This window comes from Gopherus flavomarginatus, chromosome 6, assembly GCF_025201925.1.
Source record: "Gopherus flavomarginatus isolate rGopFla2 chromosome 6, rGopFla2.mat.asm, whole genome shotgun sequence".
NCBI lineage: Eukaryota > Metazoa > Chordata > Testudines > Testudinidae > Gopherus > Gopherus flavomarginatus.
Window position 1 is genome coordinate 40,401,117 of NC_066622.1, and position 20,725 is coordinate 40,421,841.

Below are 20,725 nucleotides of genomic sequence, written 5' to 3' on the forward strand. Positions count from 1 at the left end.
TTGAAGAGAAACTTAATTTATTTAATCCACTATAAACATACTCCGCATTGTGGTTCAAATACTGCTCTTCTAACACAGAAACACAGTAGTCTCCCTGGAACAGTATTTAAACAGACCTCCAGCTGAAGAAGAAAACAACCTTTTCGAGCACACATGAAATTGTGTGCACATACTTGGAAATTGTGAGTAAATCCAAATAAACAAGAGTAAAGACAAAAACTGGAAGCATGAATGTGAAGTTTAGTCCCATCGATTTCCTCTTGCTCCTTTGGAAAAGATTCCATATTTATCTAGTTTATGGCACTTAGTTTCACAATGCAAGAATTTCATATGTTGCAAACATTCAATATTTATACATTCACATTAATACACATAGTGTCAGCATCTCTCCTATTCTTTGACTACTAAAAAGACGGCAACAAAGCAGCACTTCCAAACCAGATGACACTCCAAATTCCATTTTAAACACTCCATCCCAGAACTGAACGGAGGACAATAATTCCATCCCATGACAACTTTCAAGGTTTCTGTTTTCGTTCCACATTAGAAAGGAAACAAAGCCTGTCAAATGCTTTTGTGAAATGGAATTATGACAAAACATCTGGTTTTGGCTTGAAAGTTGGGCTTTCCCTTTGGGTCCCTTTCTTGGGAAGTGGCCAGAGAATTCAATGAGGACCCCAGAAACCTTCTCCATCCCAGTCAATATTTCTCTGGGAAATATTCTGGCTTTGACAAAATTGCATGTTTCATCAAAAAACTATGTTGTCAAAAACATCCAACCCGCTCCACTCCATTAAACCATCTTGCCATATTTCTCATTAGATCTCAGTCTCAACTTCATCCCTTTCTCCTAATCTATAAGAAGGGGTGGGGGCTGCATTTTTTAAATAATGCAGGATGAAGCATAGATATAAATTGATTGCAATCACTTTGCAATGGGGGGAAAGTTCACCTGTGAAAGTGTAACACTGAATACTCCCCTCCCAAGACATTCTAAACTTAGCCTAGATACAACAGCAGAGTGAGAGGCAGACTACTGGCCCACACGTGTCTTTTAAGAAGGTTCCCTGTGTTTCAAAGGCTGCCTAAGAACCATAACACGATGTGTGCCCGGCAATCACCATGGCAACAGTGAATTTCTTTACAAATGGAAATGGTATAGCAAATAGGCATGTAAAAAACCCTTATAAACTGACAAACAAGCTACTGCTGCCCTGGGTTAAATGTCTTTCTATTAATTTTTTCCATGAATAAACAAGGGATGGGGGACATGTGTTCACAGTGGCATGTGAGAAATCCACGTACATGCACAAATCCTGTTAACAGGCCTCCCATGCACCCCTTGGAAAACAAAAGCAGCAATGTTTAAGCAGCATGCCTGCCCCCCTCCCTCTTCATTAGATTTGTGCAGCCCTGGAGATTGGTAACTCTGGCTCCCTTAGAAATTCGACACTGGGGGAAAGTCATTGTGATGTATTGCAGGAGAAGAATGCAAAATGTGCACTCATTATTAAGACTCTCTGAGTAACACCAGTTGTCAAAAATATGCAGGAAGGCAGAACAATCCTAATCAAAGCTGGACAAAGCAAACTTTTCAAGTTCTCAGATAAACATTTGACAGTCAGAGTTGTGAACTGACTTTCAATTGAGCAAGCTTACTAAAGTCATTGCAGTATATATGGGTCTATTACATGTGGCAGAGAACAACTAAAAGAACAAGGAGACCAGAACTTCATGGAATCCTAATAGCTTTCGCAGTTAGTCCACCCTACTTCATCAGACAAATAGGGGTGGCAGATTTTATTGCTCTCCCTTCACCTCCCAATCACTTGTGTTTATTATAGCAACAAGTATCTACATTTCAGTAACAAGAAGCTCAAAATCAGCAACTTGATCTATATTTCCAAATGTCTTTAAACGTGACTGTCCCCTTCCAGTTAGTTATTACCTAGCCATACTATCTCATTAGGATGATCTTTACATGATTCAATAGCTTCAGAAGCTACAGGGAAGTAACTTGAAGGCTCACTGTGTTGTCATGTCAAAACATACTTTTGCGGAAAATGTTTTACAGTTCACCGGACAGAGGGGAGTACTTCAAAAAACGAATGTTGACAAATAGTCCCAAACCTCTTTTTCAACTCCATTACATCTTTGGGTCCATCTAATGTCATAACTTCCTCCAGGAGTAACATCATATAATGTTTATTATGCTGTCAACCCTGGTAAGTGAAGTGCTGTCTGCAACCCGTCAGCTATGTAGAGTTGTGTCATTTTCTCTCTTAGATACCAGGCAAATGACATTCATAATTTTTACGTTCCGCTAATCTGTCATCAAGGTCTCAGTTTAACCCAGCATTTATATGATGATCTCTTCTATAGAAGTGACTAAAATGGCACATTCTCTCTTTTTAAGAATTTATTGCTCCTTTAAAATGTTTAGATATTTTTCATTCTTCTATGCTGTTTTATTTGCAAAAGATACTGAATATGTCAATTTTTTTTTTTAAGGAGAAGCAGATTATCTGAACCATTTCACCGAGATTTATTATTTGGAATACACTCTAAGGGTGCACAATGTCAAAAATGCTCAGTCTTTGTCAAACTCTGCTCCCATTGAAATCAATGGTAAACTCCCATGGATTTCAATGGGGGCAGAATTAGGCCAGTGCTGAACACTTTTGAAAATCCAGCTGTCACATGCTAAGGTGTCTCTAAAATATATATAAACAAACAACCCCTCCCCCCCACACACAACTACAGTATACTACAACTACTATGAATGATTATTTTTAATGCCTTTAAGGAATTTCAAATTGAAACACATCTATATACAATCTGCTACATTTTTGTGTATTCCAACTTTGAATGTAATGAAAAATTGGAAGCACTAAAGATTTCCACCTCAGAGAAACAATGAACACAGAGGAAGTTTTGAAAATTAGTTATTTGGTCCTACCTGTGGGTCAGACAATCGGGATAGGTCAGGATACAAGTAGAATTTTATTCCTTCAGAAGCGCCTGGTAATGTTACTCCTCGAACCAGAAGAATCAGTAGCATGACATACGGGAATGTAGCTGTTACATATACCACCTAGCAAGAAGAAGTAAAACATCAGAAAATGTTTTTTTTCCCAACAAAAACAACAAGAAGATGGTGTTTCTCTGGTAGTAATCCAGATATAAATACACACACAATCTTACGCACCTGCTGAATGCTACTTTGAGACCTAATATCCATGCTGGTCTTCTGCTGAGGGATGAATTTCATCCCCAAGCATATTCCTTCTTAAAGAACTTAGGCCTGCTAGGAAAATGGGCAAACACTTAATCACAAATAGAGCTGAGTGAATAATGGATTTTTCAGTTCACTAGCAATTCAGGGGGTAGAAAAAAATTCATTTGGAGTCAAACAGACTTTTTTGTTTTTGTTTTTGTTTTTTAAAATTTTGGGGAACTAAAGAGTTGAAAAAATTATTTCAGGTCAAACAAAATGTTCTGTTTCAATTTTGACCATTTTAAAACTATTGATTTTTTAAAAATACTATTAAATGACATTTTGAAACAGAAAGTCAATTTTTGCATTGACTTTAGTGAAATGAAACATTTCAATTTTTTATACTTTTTTAGTGTTTTTGTTTGTTTGTTTTACTGAAATATTTTGGTGAATTTGCAAACTGTTGCTGAATCTGTCTTTTTTGAGGGAAAAAAAAGGTCAAAAAATTTCACCCAACTCTAATCACAAACTTATTGGGACATTCTCTCCAAGTAAGTTACTATGGCTCACTGCATATCAGTTAAACCATATATGGTTCAGTAGAGAAATTAATTGACTTGCCAGAAAATAATGTGCAATATCACATATTAACTATGCAGCAACCTATATTGGAAACAATGGTACTCTTATTACTGGTACTGAATATGTTTAGAAAAATCAGAACAATAGAAAGTATAACCAAGGGAAGAAAATGTAGATTTCCCCCCCCCCCCACCTCTCCATTCAAGAGTCTTATACAGTCTGGTTTTTTTGCAATCAATTATTGAACACAGATTATTAGAAATCACACACCATACAAGTAGTTGATTAGTAGGTAAAATGGGCATAACATTTTCCTATGAACTATCAAGTCTCTAAAACCTACTTCTTCAAACAAACACCCTGTGGTAGTAATGTGCCTGCCCCATAGCAACCCTCCCTCACCAGGCCAACTGGGGTTCTCCAGGCATTCTCTGCCTCAGTTTCCTTCCCAAAGGTGCATATCCTCAGCTCTCCACTCACAGGTCTGTGTGAGAGATGTGGCTCGCCCTCTGGCCAAGTTACAAATAAAACTTGTATTTTTGTTTTATTCCATTTAGATGATAAGATCTTTGGGCATGGAAAGTATCCTGTGTCTGTAAAGTACTATGTACATTTGTAGCTCAACACACGTTTTATAACACAATATCATGCCAAGCTTTTGCTTTGAGATTTGAAGAATTCTGTGTAATCCTCCTACAAAAGGTAAAGTTAAGAACGAGTTTATAAATTAAGGTGTCAGGACACAGAAATACCTCCAGTCCTGAGCTCTAAGGCGATGCAATAGGCTATACAATGAGACGAGCTCAGCATCACTCTCTGTGATGTGCATGGGGTAGCCCCAGCACCATCATAGAAATGTAGACATATATGGCTGGAAGGGTGTCATAAACAGATAGCTAAGGGTTAATGTCTCTTTCACCTGAAGCACCTGACCAGAGGACCAATCAGGAAACCGGATTTTTTCAGCTTTGGGTGGAGGGAATTTTGTGTCTAAGGTCTTTGTTGTCTGTCTGCCTGCTTTCTCTGAGCTTTGGAGAAGTAGTTTCTACTTTCTAGTCTTCTGTTTCTAAGTGTAAGAACAAAGAGATCAGATAGTAAGTTATATGGTTTCTTTTCTTTGGTATTTGCATGATTATAAGTGCTGGAGTGCTTTGATTTGTATTCTTTTTGAATAAGGCTGTTTATTCAATATTCTTTTAAGCAATTGACCCTGTATTTCGTCACCTTAATACAGAGAGACCACTTGTATGTATTTTTTCTTTCTTTTTTATATAAAGCTTTCTTTTAAGACCTGTTGGAGTTTTCTTTACTTCAGGGAAATTGAGTCTGTACTCACCAGGGAATTGGTGGGAGGAAGAAATCAGGGGGAGATCTGTGTGTGTGTTGAATTTGCTAGCCTGATTTTGCATTTCCTCTGGGTGAAGAGGAAAGTGCTTTTTGTTTCCAGGACTGGGAACGGAGAGGGGGAGTCACTCTGTTTGGATTCACAGAGCTTGTGTCTGTGTATCTCTCCAGGAGCACCTGGAGGGGGGAAGGGAAAAAGGATTATTTCCCTTTGTTGTGAGACTCAAGGGATTTGGGTCTTGGGGTCCCCAGGGAAGGCTTTTCAGGGGGACTAGAGTGCCCCAAAACACTCTAATTTTTTGGGTGGTGGCAGCAAGTACCAGGTCCAAGCTGGTAGCTAAGCTTGGAGGTTTTCATGCTAACCCCCATATTTTGGACGCTAAGGTCCAAATCTGGGACTAAGGTTATGATAAAGGGACCTTGAGAAGTCATCGATTCCAGCCCCCTGAGCTGAAGCAGGACCAAGTAAACCTAGATCATCCCTGACAGGTGTTTGTCCAATCTGTTTTTAAAAACCTCCAATGACCGGAGATTCCACAACCTTACTGAGAAGCCTGTCCCAGAGCTTAACTATCTTTAGTTAGAAAATTTTTCCTAATATCTAACCTAAATCTCCCTTGCTGCAGATTAAACCCATTACTTCTTATCTCACCTTCAGCACACATGGAGAACAAGGGATCCCTGTCCTCTTTATAACAGCCCTTAACATATTTGCAGATTATCTAACCTTTTATTATTTTTGTTGCTCTCTTTTGGACTCTCTCGAATTTATCCACCTCTTTCCTAAAGTCTGGCCTCCTTAACTGGACACAGTCCTCCAGCTGAGGCCATCTTCCTGCCTTCTCATTCATCTTCCTTTAGACTCCTCTCCATGGCTCCAGGGCTGCACTGAGACACAGGATGGAGGCTGAGCAAGCCAAAGAGAAGGAATGGGAAGAGCAGCATTGGGCACACATGTTGCCTGTCTCTAGTCCCATGGATAGCTGTATTATCTTCTCCATTGAGTCACCCTTAGAGGTCTTGGGGTTGAAGGTTGCAGGGTGTCCAACAGAGCCACACTGCCAGATGGGAGAAGGCAACAAGGGCCAGAGCCTGTGTGGAGGCACAGGGCCTCTGCTTGAATAGTCTAGGCCTCCTGAGGTTTGCCTAGGATCTATCAGGTTTGAGAGAGAGAACTGCAGCCTTTTCAGTGGGAATTTGGGGGTGGGTTCTCCAAGAGGGGATGATTCCCTCTGTAGGAAGGGATGATCTGGGCCAACGATAGCTGTTTAATTGTTTAATCAGGATGTCAGGGTAATAAATTCCTCTCAAACAGGCATGGCCCAAGGTCTGATCAAAGGACTAGGAGACAGGGAATCCTGAGTTCTAATCTCAGCATTGACACTAACTCACTCTGTGGCAGTAAATCACTTAGGCATAAATTTTGAGACGTAACTAGTGATTTTTTTGTCTCAGTCTCAGGGTGCTCATACTGAGACAGAATGAGCCTAGTTTTCAGAAAGTGCTGAGCATCCAACCCCTAAAAATCAGTCCGCTTCTTTGTGTCTTAGATTGGGCACCCAAAAATGGAGTTACTTAAAATCACTAATCCCATTTGAAAATGTAGGCCATGTCTTCTGCCTCGGTTTCCTCTCTGTAAAATGGAGAAGACACTAATACCCCCCGGCCTTTCAGAGGACTGCGTAGATTAATTAAGGATTCAGTAAAAATGGAAAGCCTTGTTCATGTGCTAAGTACAGTTACTGTTCACTATTGCTGGAGAAGCCATCTCCTAGGACCAAGTGAGTCAAGGCTCACTAACCCAGTGCTTCAAAGAGACAAAATTCCATACAGCTGTTTTTTCATAATGAGGCTGACCAATAAAAAAAAGTGAATAAAAGGAAATAAGGATGAAATGCAATGAATGAGACTGATCCTGCAGTTCTCTCCTGGCTTCAGTGACAGCTCAGTGAATGTAGAGGCTACAGGATCTAGTCCAACAAGGTTTCTGTGCTTTTTTGTTCATTCATTTCTGCAATTTCAGTCTCTGTGCATTGCAATCTCTTCCCTCCCCTCCCCTAAAATTAATGGTGGCTGCTGTTAATACCAATAGTCACTTAATCAGGTCAAATGGCTGACGCTGGGGTCACCGTACCTGAATTGAAAGAGTAACATTTTCTTGGATCCTGCTTCATTATGTCATATTACTTCACAATCTGTCATCTCATGCAGCCTGCCATTGCACCATGTCATTTTACATCAGCATGCAGACTGCCCTTTCAGACACAGAGATATTCTTCCCAGGGTGCACCAGCCAAATTTTGCTATACACACAGTTTTCTGCCGAGGGTGCAATTACAGCTCCTATAAGCCTGAGCTGCAAGGAGGAGGAGGAACCTTAGAAATTCATACTTCCACAGGCAAGGGAGAAGAGAAGAGAAGATCAGCCAAGAATACCTCTGCATAACAGCAGTGCAGTTATCACTCCCCCATACAGCCATCCTGGCATGGAAAGTAAAACCCCAGAGAATTGCCTTGCCCTGCCCAGAAATGCCCTGCTGGGGCCTCTGGTATTGCTGAAGGTATTGGAAACCTCACCCCTAGCTCCTCGATTTTCAGTGTGTAAGAGCCAAAATATGGCTGGTACCTGTGCAGCAGCATTAAGGGAGGGAGAGAGGGCTCTCTGACATCTCTCCTCCCTCTACCACTGCCTTGCAGAGAGAGAGGTACCATAGCACATCATTTCCACCACACGCCTATGAATCCAATCCACGGGTAAAAGGATAGGCTGATAAGATAGAGGCCTGTGGACCGGTGGGAAGGATCTGGTGTGTTTACAGGCTGTGGCAGCCCTTTGGGACAGTTGGCATTGCTATTAAATTAAAAACAAAGGCGACTTCGGCACTCATAAAGCGACGGAGCTGCTGGAGTTCCATGCTCTTCTTGAGCTGAAATGGCCAGTGAAAGATGCTGGATTTGTGATGTGCTGAAATGGGGGCTGGGATAGGAACCCCACAAACTTAGTTCCACTATAAGCTGTCGTCAGATTATCAGCTTGCATCTCCAGGCCTGCTGAGCATCCGGATTCCTTGGGGTTCCTGTTTTGGAATCCTCATTATGTTTGTGTTTATCATGCTGTACAGCATGCAGGGAAGTGAAGGGGGTGGCTTTAGAAATCAAAGTGCTGTTATTATCACCACATCTGTAGGCATTAAAAGTTTGCCTGAAATTGTTTTCTTTTCTTTCAACACATCAATCCTCTCTGAATATAAATGTGAACACAACTGTTTCTAATTACATTGAACTCTGTTTTAATTGACTTTAATTGCTTCATGTATTAATTAGCATGCCAATGCCCAGAATGCTTTTTCCAGCTCTCAGCGATGTCGGAGCCAGGCAGGTGTCTGAGCACTTGAGAACAAAATAAAAGTTTCTTACACACCTGTGTCAGCACCAAGTTATTTTATTACAATATGACAAAGGGCCAGAGTAACAAAGGTATTGAAGTACCCAAAGATGCAGTTAGGCACCTACTGGGATTTTTAGAAGCTCTTATGCAGGTGGAGCACCTTATTCCCATAGAAAGTCAATGAGACTCAGGCTGTGTCTACACAGCTCTGCAGTTCAGACTACAGTGTGTGTGTGTGTGTGTGTGTGTGTGTGTGTGAACTGCTCGTTGTAACTTCCCACGTGTAGGGTTGGATTTACACCTGCTGCGCCCCTAGGCACAGCACTTTCAGCACTCGTCCGTCCACAGCTGACCTTCCTGTTTTCTGTAAAAAATTAAACTTTTAACTCACTTTTAAATTTTAGGTACCCCTAGGCACGTGCCTACTGTGCCTAATTGGAAATCTGGCCCTGCCTGTGTGGGCACTACTGGACTGTTAACTCTGGACTAGCTACCTTGTTGCACCAGTAGTGTCCACATGGGGCATGCGCTGCAATTCACATCATGTAGACAAGCCTTTAGGCTCTTAAGTGACTATATCTCATTTGAAAATGGGTCTTGGGCTCCTAAATCGCATAGGGCTAGATTTTCAAAGGTATTTAGGCTTAATTTCAAAGGTATAATGACTTAAATGGTAGGTAGATACACAGCGCCACATTTTTAAAGGTATGTTGGTGTCTACTGGAATTTTCAAAAGCACATCCATTGAACTCAATGCCTTCTAAGCATGTATGAGCTTTTGAAAATCCCACAAGGCACCTATCTGCCTCTTTGAGTGCCTAAATACATTTGAAAATCTAGTCCTCAGTTACTCTAAAATTTTTACCCTAAGTGAAAAGCTAGTCTTTGGGATGGCCAGAACAACAACCACCGCACACAGATTGTGATGCAGCAGGCTCAACTTGTGAGAGATGGCAATAGGTAAAACTAACCCCAGGAAGAAACATGGATTACATCATTAACTTGTTGAGAAAGAGGAAGAAGCACTTAGTACAATGAATTTAGCCACACAGCCAGAAAAGTTAAAAATAGACTGCTCATGTCAGCTTGATGTTCACAGGCTACATCACAGCAATTTTTATCAGGATGAATCTTAAATAGGGAACTGGCTGCAGTGAACTTTAATCCTTTGCTTCGCTCTTGCTGTGACCACAGCTGAACTGCCCTTTGGCGGGGAAGGAAGAATTTTTTCATACACTGGTGAGTTTCATTACCTCCTGTCACCACAAGATAATACAATTACGTTGCTATGATGTCAATGACATTACAACTTCAGATGGTTCCAATTGCTTCCTGTGTAAATACTTACTGGCCATCACCACAGGTTGGATGGTACAGAACACAAAACAATATGCTAGATCATGGGAAATAAGATTGTCTGAACTGCATTCTGTGTTTTATTTATACTGTAACACAAGGTTTTACACAAAATGAAAGTGTTCAAGTTCACTTAGGTCCAGATTTTTAAACCTATTTAGGTGTTGCTGCCCACAGCACTGCAATACCTAACTGATTTAGGTGCCTACATCTCATTGTCAGGGCAAGCACCCCCATTAATAGGCCTGAACCCTGCTTTTGAGAGATGCAGCTTACGGTAGTGGTTCAGTCTCCCTGTCTACTGTGTCCTTCACCTCTCCTGAGAATGCCAAAAAGGGATGCCAGTTAGTGCTCTTTGTGGTGTAGTGTAGACACCTCTCCTCTTATCCTGGATTGAGACTACTAACGTATTTCACATCGACTACTGAACAGACGGCAACTGGTGACGACCTTCAGCACTTGTCTACACAGGGGAACGGACCAGCAGAACTACAGTGGTACAATTATACCCCTAGAATTACACCCAGCAGAAGTCCCTGTGTGGAAATACTATTCCAGAATGAAAGTGATTTTTGATTATGTTGCACAAAAATAGTCACTTTTATTCTAGAATAGTGAGTCCATACAAGGAGTTATACCAGCATAACTCTAGGGGTATAAAGAATGAGGAGTACTTGTGGCACCTTAGAGACTAACAAATTTAATTAAGCATAAGCTTCCGTGGGCTAAAACCCACTTCACTGGATATATGCAGTGGAAAATAAAGTAGGAATACATATATACTCACACAGAGAACATGAAAAAATGGATGTTGCCATACCAACTATAATGAGAGTAATCAATTAAGATGGGCTATGGTCAGCAGGAGAAAAACAATGTTGTAGTGATAATCAGGATGGCCAGTTTCCAACAATTGACAAGAAGGTGTGAGTAACAGTAGGGGGAATAGTTCTACTTTGTGTAATGACCCATCCACTCCCAATCTTTATTTAAGCCTAATTTAATGGTGTCTAGTTTGCAAATTAATTCCAATTCATCTGGTCAATTTCCCCACATGGACAAGCCCTAAGGCACTACCAGTCTGGGCTAGATTTAGACTAACAACCTACAAGAGAAAGGTCCAGATCCCATTATCAACTCTTGCACCATCCTGCCCGCCTCTCACTATTTTATTTTATAAAATCAAACTCCCTTCCAAACCACTTACTGTTGCAGATAATCATACCATTCTGTGACATTGTATAAGGGTTTCCCTTTCCAATATCAACGTGTGCAGCAAAATTGCCAGTTTTGAATGACATTTGAAAGGTTTTTTTGGTTTTTTTTTTTTTTTTGCTTATTGGGAAATGACGCATAACAATGGAGAGAACCAGCCAAACATCTAACCTCACTATTTGTGTTCTCTGTGTTGCAGTTTTGTTCACCATCGTCTGCTTTTATCCTGGTATGTTTATCCACAGAGAGCAATCTGCTCCAGAATTGTGTTGCGAACCATTCTTAACCAGACTGATTACAAATGTAGATTTTTTTTCTTCTTAAACTCTGATGAGTCATACGTGATTGCAAACTCCTCTTGGAGTAGAAAACAGTACAAACAGGGCCATCCTTAGGCATAGGCAGAATAGGCAGCCGCGTAGGGCCTCACTCTGCCTGGGGGCACCATTCTGCAGGCAGCCCAGACAGTGTAGAAGCAGGCTGCTGGGTCCTAGAGAGAGCCGAATGCAGCACAGTCTGAGGAATGGGATTGGCTGCTGGGGTCTCTGGGAAGGGGAGGGGGTAGGGGTTGGGAAAGGAGCTCACCTGTGAGTGTGACTCTTTCCCCCCCGGCTGAGGTGAGGTGAGGCAGGCTCTGTGGCTCTGGATCCAGTATCCTTTGTTGTCCCCCATAACATCCATTCTTCTCCTCCCCCCCGCCCCACGGAGCACCCCCTCCTTTCTCCCTCCTCCCCAGGGGCACCCCTCTCTCTCTCCTCCCTCCCCTCCGTCAGGGCTGGGTTGGGTGAGGTGCTGGGCGATAGGTGGCGGGAGGCTGGCTGGCTACCTGCTGAGGAATGAAAGTGAAAGTAACTCACTTCCTTGGCAGGCAGCCAGGATTGGAATGTCACACAGGGCTTGGCTGGGGTTAGCCAGATGTGTGAAAAATCAGGATAGGGGATTGGGGTACAGTGATCAGATATCCCTATTTTATAGGGACAGTCCCAATTTTGGGGTCTTTTTCTTATATAGGCTCCTTTTACACCCCCATCAGGCTGGTGGTGGTGCCCATTGGCATGTGATTGGACCTGAGGGTTTGCTGCTGCTGTTGCCACTCTGCACCCCAAGAGGTGGATTTTGGGGTCCTGCAGTTTTCCACTTATCTCCTCCTCTACTGCAGCTGTTGGACCAGCAGGCTGGGAGGCGAGCCAAGCATGAAAGCAGTACTGTGTTGCCATTTAGATTGTCATTTAACAACTTTGTTTGCCAAAAATTCTTGCTAACAATCCTGAATCCAATTTCAATATTTAAAAAAAAAAAATCAATATCTTAGCCAAAAACAGAAAATTAAGTTGTTGACAATTATTAGTGACAGGTTTGGTTTAAGGCAGGGAGTGGGCCAGTTTTCATCAGAGAAACAAAAAATGTTGACTGACTTTCCTATAGCCTGTTACTCCTGATAAGAGCCCTCCAACAACTGTAATATGCTCATCTCCTTACTAGTATATAAAGCAGGGGTTGGCAACCTACGGCACACGTGTCAAAGGTGGCAGGTGAGCTGATTTTTGATGGTATGCAGCAGCAGGCTGAGCGGCTCAGCCCATCACTGCTCTGGGGTTCGGGCTGCTGCCCTTTTGCCAGCTGGGATACCAGCCATCGGCCCCACTCAGCACCTGCTGCTGGCCTGGGGACCCCCAAGGAACCCTAGGCTGGCAGTGGGCTGAGCAGGCCAGCTGAACTACTCAACCTGCTGTCAGCCTGGGGTTCCATTCACTCAGCCGGCAGTGGGCTGAGTGGGCTGGTGGCAGGCTGAGCAGGGCCGGTGGGGGATTGAGTGGCTCAGTCTGCTGCCAGTCTGGGGTGCCAGCAGCACTCAGCCTACTGCTACTCCGGGGTTCCGGCTGCCGTCCCCTTGCCAGTGAGGAGTTCAGCCGCCAGCCCCACTCTGCCTCCTGCCAGCCTGGGTGAGCAGAATCCCAGGCTGGTAGCGGGGCTGAGGGGGGGTTGGCGGCCGGCATCCTGGCTGGCAGGAGTTGGTGGTCAGAACGCCAGACCAGCAGCGGGCTGAGCAGGACCGGTGGCCAAGACCTCAGATAATAACAATAGTTTATTTATATAATATAGACATAGAGAGAAACCTTCTACAAACATTAAAATGTATTACTGGCACGAGAAACCTTAAATTACAGTGAACTTGGCACACCACTTCTGAAAGGTTGCTGACCCCTGGTATAGAGTGACCATATGTTGTACTAAGATTCTCCTGCTTTTTTTTTTCCCTGTGAGTCAGTATAACTTTTGCCAGCCCAGAAGTTGGGCAGCCAATGTTTTACGTTTTCACAATGTTTTCTCCAACTTTCATAAAGTAAATACATAGTTAATATGAGTTAAAAAGGCCAGGGACACTTCTTTGTGAAGAATCTGTACAGCAGATCATGCCCACAGACGATCCAGAAAAGAAATTTAAGGTTGAATTCTTTAATGTTGTGATGGATCAAGCAGTAACTGCTGTTGATGAAAGGTTTAATACCTTGCAAGTACACCATGAACAGTTTGGATTTTTCTATGTCATAACTAAATTCAACGAAATAGGAAAACAAGAGCAACTAATGACAAAGTGCAAGAACCTAAAGAGCCTCCTGAAGCACGGTGATAGTTTTGATTTAAATAGACTTGAACTGTACAAAGAATTGAATACACTGTCATCAATGTTGCCACATGCAAAATCGGTGATGGACATTGTACAGTTTATTCATACCCGCAAACTTGTTGACATATATCCTAACGTGTACATTGCCACTCGTATTCTACTGACAATTCCTGTAACAGTAGCATCAGGAGAACGGAGTTTCTCAAAACTAAAGCTCATTAAAAACTATCTCCGCTCTACAATGAGTCAGGAACACTTAACTGGTCTTGCTATTCTTGCAATCGAACAAGACATGACTTTGTCTTTGTCATACGATGACATTATTACTGATTTTGCAGCCAAAAAAGCCAGAAAGATTGCTTTTAATTAAAAACAAATCTTTGTTTCAATACCTCTTCATATAAATTTCCAATAAAATTTTGATAAATTAAAAAATATATATTATTTGCATCATTCTGTCAAATCAGAATTTTTTCTATAGTGCTGCTTCTTTAGTGCTAGTCCATCAGCATTACAGTGTGCTTAATTAAGTTAAACTGGTTTTAATAACATGATTGTGGCAAGTTTTCCAATACTGTAAGCTTATGTTTGTGTTGCTAAGAGCAGATCAGGCACAGGGGCACCAGTTTAATAATCTCGCCTAGGGCACCATAAATCCTAAGGCCGGCCCTGAGTACAAATACCAAGCAGGTAAGAAAAGTGACAGTAATGGGCTCGGAGAGAGGAAGAGGATGCATCAGAGATGGGGAAAATTCACTATGAGCTCAATATGGTGAGCTAGAAAATCAAGGCCAGCAAAGGACATTCACTGAAATTACATGAGAAACTTGTTAACTGTACAGTGTTCAGAGAAAGCAAACACTTTCTACATGTGCCATGACATCATCAGAGAAAGATGGACAGATTCTAACACTGCACTGTGCGTGGATTATTGGCTGGGAGGCCACAGTGTTTCTCAGAAGTTACAGGAGGCGAACAGGGAAACCACGGTGGGAGATTTGGTTGAATGCAGCTAACCAGGGCTGGTTCTAGGGGAGGGCAAGAGTGGCAGTCACCCAGGGCACTAATTTCCAGGGGGTGTCATGTCACTGTGCTGCTCAGGGGGGCGCTCATTTGTTTTGCTTGGCTGACTGGGGCTCGGGGTCCATCCTAGACTACAAAAGGCTAGGGACACTCTTGCTGATGAATGAGACTCTGATCCTGCACCAAAAATCTTGTAGGCACTGGGAGTCTGCCAGAACAATCTTGGCTGCAGATCCTAGGTTAAAACTGGAATTGTATGAAAAGGCACTAGGGGAGGACAGTAACTTGGCACTGGAGCTAGAACTCAGTCAACAACATGTAGTGAACTATGTATTTGACTAATTAACTTTTTTTGTATTAATGAATTTTCTATAAACAGCACACAATTTCCCCTAATGCACATTACTATAAATTATTTCCCAAATAATTTCTGCCTACCAGTTTGTCTATAGATTGTCCACAGGCTGTTAAAATCAAGATCAAATGTCTTTCTAAAAGAAGTGAAACTGTAAGTATTTGATATTCAAGCTACGGTGGTCAGTTTTGATTGACCGCATAGATCACATAGTGTATTCCTAACTGGAAGAATCAATTGTCCATAGCAAAAACTTGCACTTACAAATTCAGACTTAATTTTGTATGTATATTCTTCAACAGTTGCTTAAAATTCACTCTTTTGGCAAAGATTCCTGACATCAAACTTGTTCGCTAGAATAGAAAGCAAACATAAAAAAGGACACACACATGGTTAGATAGATTTCCCTGACAAACTTGAACAAACATATCTGATTTTTTTTGCAGTGTTTGCCTCACCTTCTAATCATAGCATTTCCTCCCTAATAAAGAAAAAAGTTGAAAGATGATGAGCTTCTAATGAGAATCATTTCATGCATATTCATACCTTGATAATATCCAGTATAATAAATGTTCTACTCTGGATTTTCCATATTCAGAAGGAAGGAAAGCTATACACGTTTTTGCTATTATGTCATGGTAAAATGAAAAAAAAATCCATGACAAAAGAAAACAGAAATGTTGGCAAAATGAGACACAAATGCATCGGTATAAACTACATGAACAATTAATCACACGCACAACTGTGACAATGGTGATAATTGTGCAGGTAACAAGCCAATTATATATCTAACTGGCCATTTGCATGCACAATTACCATAATAAATGAACAACCACAACAAATGAGCACTCAGATTACACTCACGCATTTTACACATGCAATTTTGAGCATGCAGGTCTAAAAAAACTAGGCTGAAAAATGCAGCTCAACTGGAGCTTTGAAGCTCAGATCTGAATCTACTGTAGTTTCAAACTTTCCTCTAGTTCTGGGGTATTCATAGGTCACATTACAATTGGGTTCAATAAAGAAATAGATCTCTGTCAAACTCAGAGTAACTGGAAAGCAGATCCAGGGCTCTTCTGTGGGCTCAATTCTAATTAAAACAGCCACCTAAGTGAGGCTGCTGACTATAAGCGAAGTACGTTCCACAGGAGACAGGTAACTACACAAAACTGCTCTACCTAGAGGTCAATGTCATAGGCCAGCACTAACTCCTGGGGAACTTATTCCCCAATTTTACACAGGGGTTAGCCAGTGGATCTACGTAGTAACAGACCTACTAGCCATATCCCCCCCAAACACTCATGTCGTATGGATGGAGCCTGCTCTGAAAGACTTCGGACCTCCCTGTGCTGGATCTGGTATACTGTCTCACCTATACAGTGATATCACACTGCTTCGGATTCCTACCAGGCCGTACATACCCACAGAGAACTGGCAGATTATCCCCTAGACAATAAATATTTTGGGAGGTAACTCAGGAACAAAATATGTTGCTCTTCATTCCTTACCCAACCATTGTCATTGACCCTGCATATACCTAGTATATTATTAGCATAAGGGCTCCAGTCTTTATTGACTTACAGGTCTTCATTGGCTTCTGCTGGTGCAGGCCCTAACTGAAGACCAGTGGTGAAAGTTCTGCCCGGGATGGGGTGGGAAAAGTCAAAACAGTGCAAGGTCCCCAGAACTCATGGTTGACCCAGGATCATGCCAGCACAGCACCAAAATGTCCAGGAGGGTGCCTGTCTGAGGAATTAAGGGATAGGTGCTAACCCAGAGCGTGCCCCAGGCAACCTCCTCTGCTTCAATGAAGCCCCAACAATGACATAAATCTGTCAGAATCTCTGGGGAGGGCATCAGACCATACACCAGCTGTGAGCTTCCCCGCAACACAAGTCTTCAGTACTGCACAGGGCGCAACGTCCATCCCCGCATACATGCCAGCAGGAATCAATGAAGTGCTCCCCCCTCCCCAATCCTGAAAATGATATTTTGAAAAAGTGGCATTTAGTGTACAACTACCTCAGGAACCACTGTAGTCAAAGAGAGCCAGTGAATACAAAACACATGCATGCAGCTGATTGCAAACACTCATCTGCCCCAGAGGGAATTACTAATTTGTTAAACTACTATGCTCTCGCAAATGGCATGTGCTCTTAATACAAAACATGTGGCGCAAAAGAACATCTGTGGTGTAATGTTTCTAATTTCAAAATGGGAAGGTGGATGTTGCCTCTAGCAAGAGGAGCCATCACACCTCAGCAAGCAGGTACAGATTTATCAGTGTAAATAAAAAATAAATCACACCACTGTAAACTCATTAGTAGCCCTGGCACCCACAGGGGTTTTAACCTGGAAGGGCTGGTCACTTAAATTAAAAATGATCTCCCCCATAAATGGGAGTGTGGAAATTGTACTGTAGAGTGGCATGTGAAATGCTGTTCATAGGTATCCTACAGATGCAAATACTCTGAAAGAAGAATGCTAAATTTATTGCATTTCATAAAATCTACTGTACAAAGAGGAGGAAATGCCAACTACTGTAGTTAGGGCAAGGAAGAAGAGGATGGGTACGAACGGAGATGCAACAACTGCAAGTTTCATCTGCTATCTTGGAAAAGCTCAATAATTCAAGCAAACTTGAAATGTTTAAATATGAAGAATCTCCATCATGCGGGAAATCATCACAGCCCCAAATACCTCAATATCAAATGCTGCTACTTAATCAAGTAAAAGTCAACTTGAAATCTAAGGAATGAATTTTAAATATCAATTGGGACTAATAAATCAGCTGACTGTTATTTTTTAAATGGTCTTTAAGGGTCTTTAAAAAGTACAAGCTCTTCTAAACCAAAGCTGTTGCTAGGCAAAAGCTTCCAGGATTTCCAGATGCTGAGCTCAGTTACACCTATGCAGAGAGACCAGTATCTAGCCTAGACAGCTTTTAACAGGGGTTGTGGTTCTGGACTGGGCAGGTAAAGAACAACCCCAGGTTATCGCCACTAGTTTGAATTTCAGCTGGAATTTACAATAGGCCAAACCCATCCCTCACCGATTAAATTTTCAGTCTTCACTGGAGTTACACAGGTGAATATGAGGGACGAATTAGGCACCATGTGAGTTTGCTTTCTAGAGGCTAATTTTACCACTGGATGTGCACATGCAGCCATCACCGAACTCCCCTGAAGGCAGAGCTCTGCCCTGGCTGTCCTAGTGATAGGGGGTTTAACACGTCTGAACGGATTCTCTCACACGCTCCTTTTCCTTTGATCAGGCAGCATTAAAGGGAACTGCTTGCATCTCCTCAGGCGGCATAGAGCACGTCCCCTCACCCCCAGCATGGGACTGTTTGTGGAGGTATCACAACCAGAGCTGCTGTTCTCCAGCTATTCCCAAAAGGTGGAGGGTCTCTGGGGGGCCACTGCCAACTGGCACAGGTTAGTTTAAGCCCCAGGCTATGCTAACCTATTCAGGGGCTTAAACTAAGGTGGAGCCAGCAAGCCACAATCAGTTTCCTAACAGTCTTCCCCTTCACCCCACTTCTATGCCAAGCGGGTCTTGGCTACAGCATAGGACATAGCCAGTTTATTTTTGAATGAGAGAGGTACTTATTTAGTAGAACATATAAATATGTTTTTGTCCCAGTATATCATTTTCATATTTTTGGTCTAACTACAAATACTAAAAGCCTGAACCATCAACATTTAAAGGGAATTTTCTTTGCAATTCTCCATCAGCCACAATCCCATGTTCAGCCTCTCTTGACGCAGTCCATCAATCTTCTGAGCAATCAGACTGACATCCAGTGGTCAGTGTTAAAGTTTCAGCACTCATCAGCCATTACCACTGTTCTGGGAGATACCACAGTGTTTCTTAATACTTTAGAATAGGAAATATCTCAGAAGCTGCTGTGCAGTGTAAAGGGTAATATTTTAATGTCACCCTCCATAGATAACATAGACATCACTGCAGTATCTCATAAATCCACTTCCTCTTTGCATTTCCTGTGATCGTGAAATGGGGTTGTGTGTTGAGATGATTCATGCTTTTACATCATAATATACAATCTATCTTTTATTATTTAAAGAAAAGGTATTCACTTGTCTATCCAAGAGAGGAAATAAAATTGGTCTTGTTGCTTCTCTTAGGAATACAGGTCCTCATCGCCTGTTCACTGTTGTGAGATGTATTTACTGTAAAATGTTTGCAATCACAAGTGTATCTTCAATAGCTTCCCCACTTAAAATATAAACAAACATCCTCTGTCTCCATCCTTCCTTTGCATTTCAACTCCCTGCACCTGTTACATTAACCATAGTATTCTTGTGGATCACACCTTTATCATATAAATGGACTGCCTGAAAAGTACCTCCACGAGTACAACAGCTGTTCCCAACCGCTAAACCACTCATGTCCTGGTTACTGAACTTCCAACCTGAGCGAAGGACTAGTAAAATGCAGAGTAAATATGAGGGAAAGGAAAGCCTTGTGGCTAAGGCACTGGGCTAGAATTCAAGCTGGTTTCAGCTCCCAGCTCTGCCAAAGATTTTCTGTTCACCCTTGAGCAACTTACTTAATCTCTTTGTGCCTCAGTTCCCCTGGAAATGAGACTCCTCCCACCTTCTGTCTGTCTGGCTTATTTAGAATGTAAGCTCTTTGGGTCACATGCAGTCTCATACTACATGTTTACATAGCAGCTTGCACAACAGGGCTCTCTCTGATCTTGGCTGGAGGCTCTAGGCAGTAGAAGCATAATAAATAACAACACTGTATAGCAATGAATGTCTGCTACTTCAGATAACAATGCACATATCTGCTACCCACAGGAAATGTGGACATTTTACCTTGACTTCAAGAAGTATTAAGTTATTTCTCACTTTGTGTGATCCATTGTAACAGTAGAGCCATGCGCGCCCCTGTAAAGTGCCATATGGCATGATCATATATGCTTAGGACCTGCTATCGATTTTACAACTTAGGTATTTTCCAAGTGTTCAGTAGAAGAAGTGACTAGCAGGTGTTTTGTGGCCACCACATCCCTCTGGGAGTGCCAGATATTTAGAGTACCCAATGTAGCAATGGAAGCTCCAGCACTGAAACTGTCTTTGTCGCTCAGATAGAAAGGTATATCATTATACTTTTGCAGCTCTTTACACTGGTTTTGTATTGCATCTTTTGTAGCTGACTTCAATGAGATATACAGAATTAAGGTTTGTAAATCTCACAAACCATGTCACACAAACCATGTCAAACCAATCTGATAGCTTTCTTTGATAGGATAACGAGTCTTGTGGATAAGGGAGAAGCGGTGGATGTGGTATACCTAGACTTTAGTAAGGCAGTTGATATGGTCTCGCATGATATTCTTATCAATAAACTAGGGAAATACAACTTAGATAGGGCTACTATAAGATGGGTGCATAACTGGCTGGATAACTGTACCCAGAGAGTATTTATTAATGGTTCCCAATCCTGCTGGAAAGGTATAACAAGTGGGGTTCCGCACAGGTCTGTTTTGGGACCGGCGCTATTCAGTACTGATAGGGAATATAACCCCCCCGGCCTTGTTAAATAAGCTTTTATAGTTAAATGAACTTTGCAATTGTTTTGCAG

The 20,725-nt window shown here is 42.0% G+C and overlaps 1 protein-coding gene across 1 annotated transcript in view; it reads right to left on the minus strand.

Moving 5' to 3' along the window:
* The window catches only part of SLC6A11 (solute carrier family 6 member 11), a 192,470-nt gene that overhangs the window by 113,695 nt on the left and 58,050 nt on the right, over positions 1–20,725 (minus strand). The window contains exon 7 of the mRNA XM_050959162.1: positions 2,960–3,094. Coding sequence (XP_050815119.1) covers positions 2,960–3,094 — 135 coding nt within the window. The remainder of the gene's footprint in view (positions 1–2,959; positions 3,095–20,725) is intronic.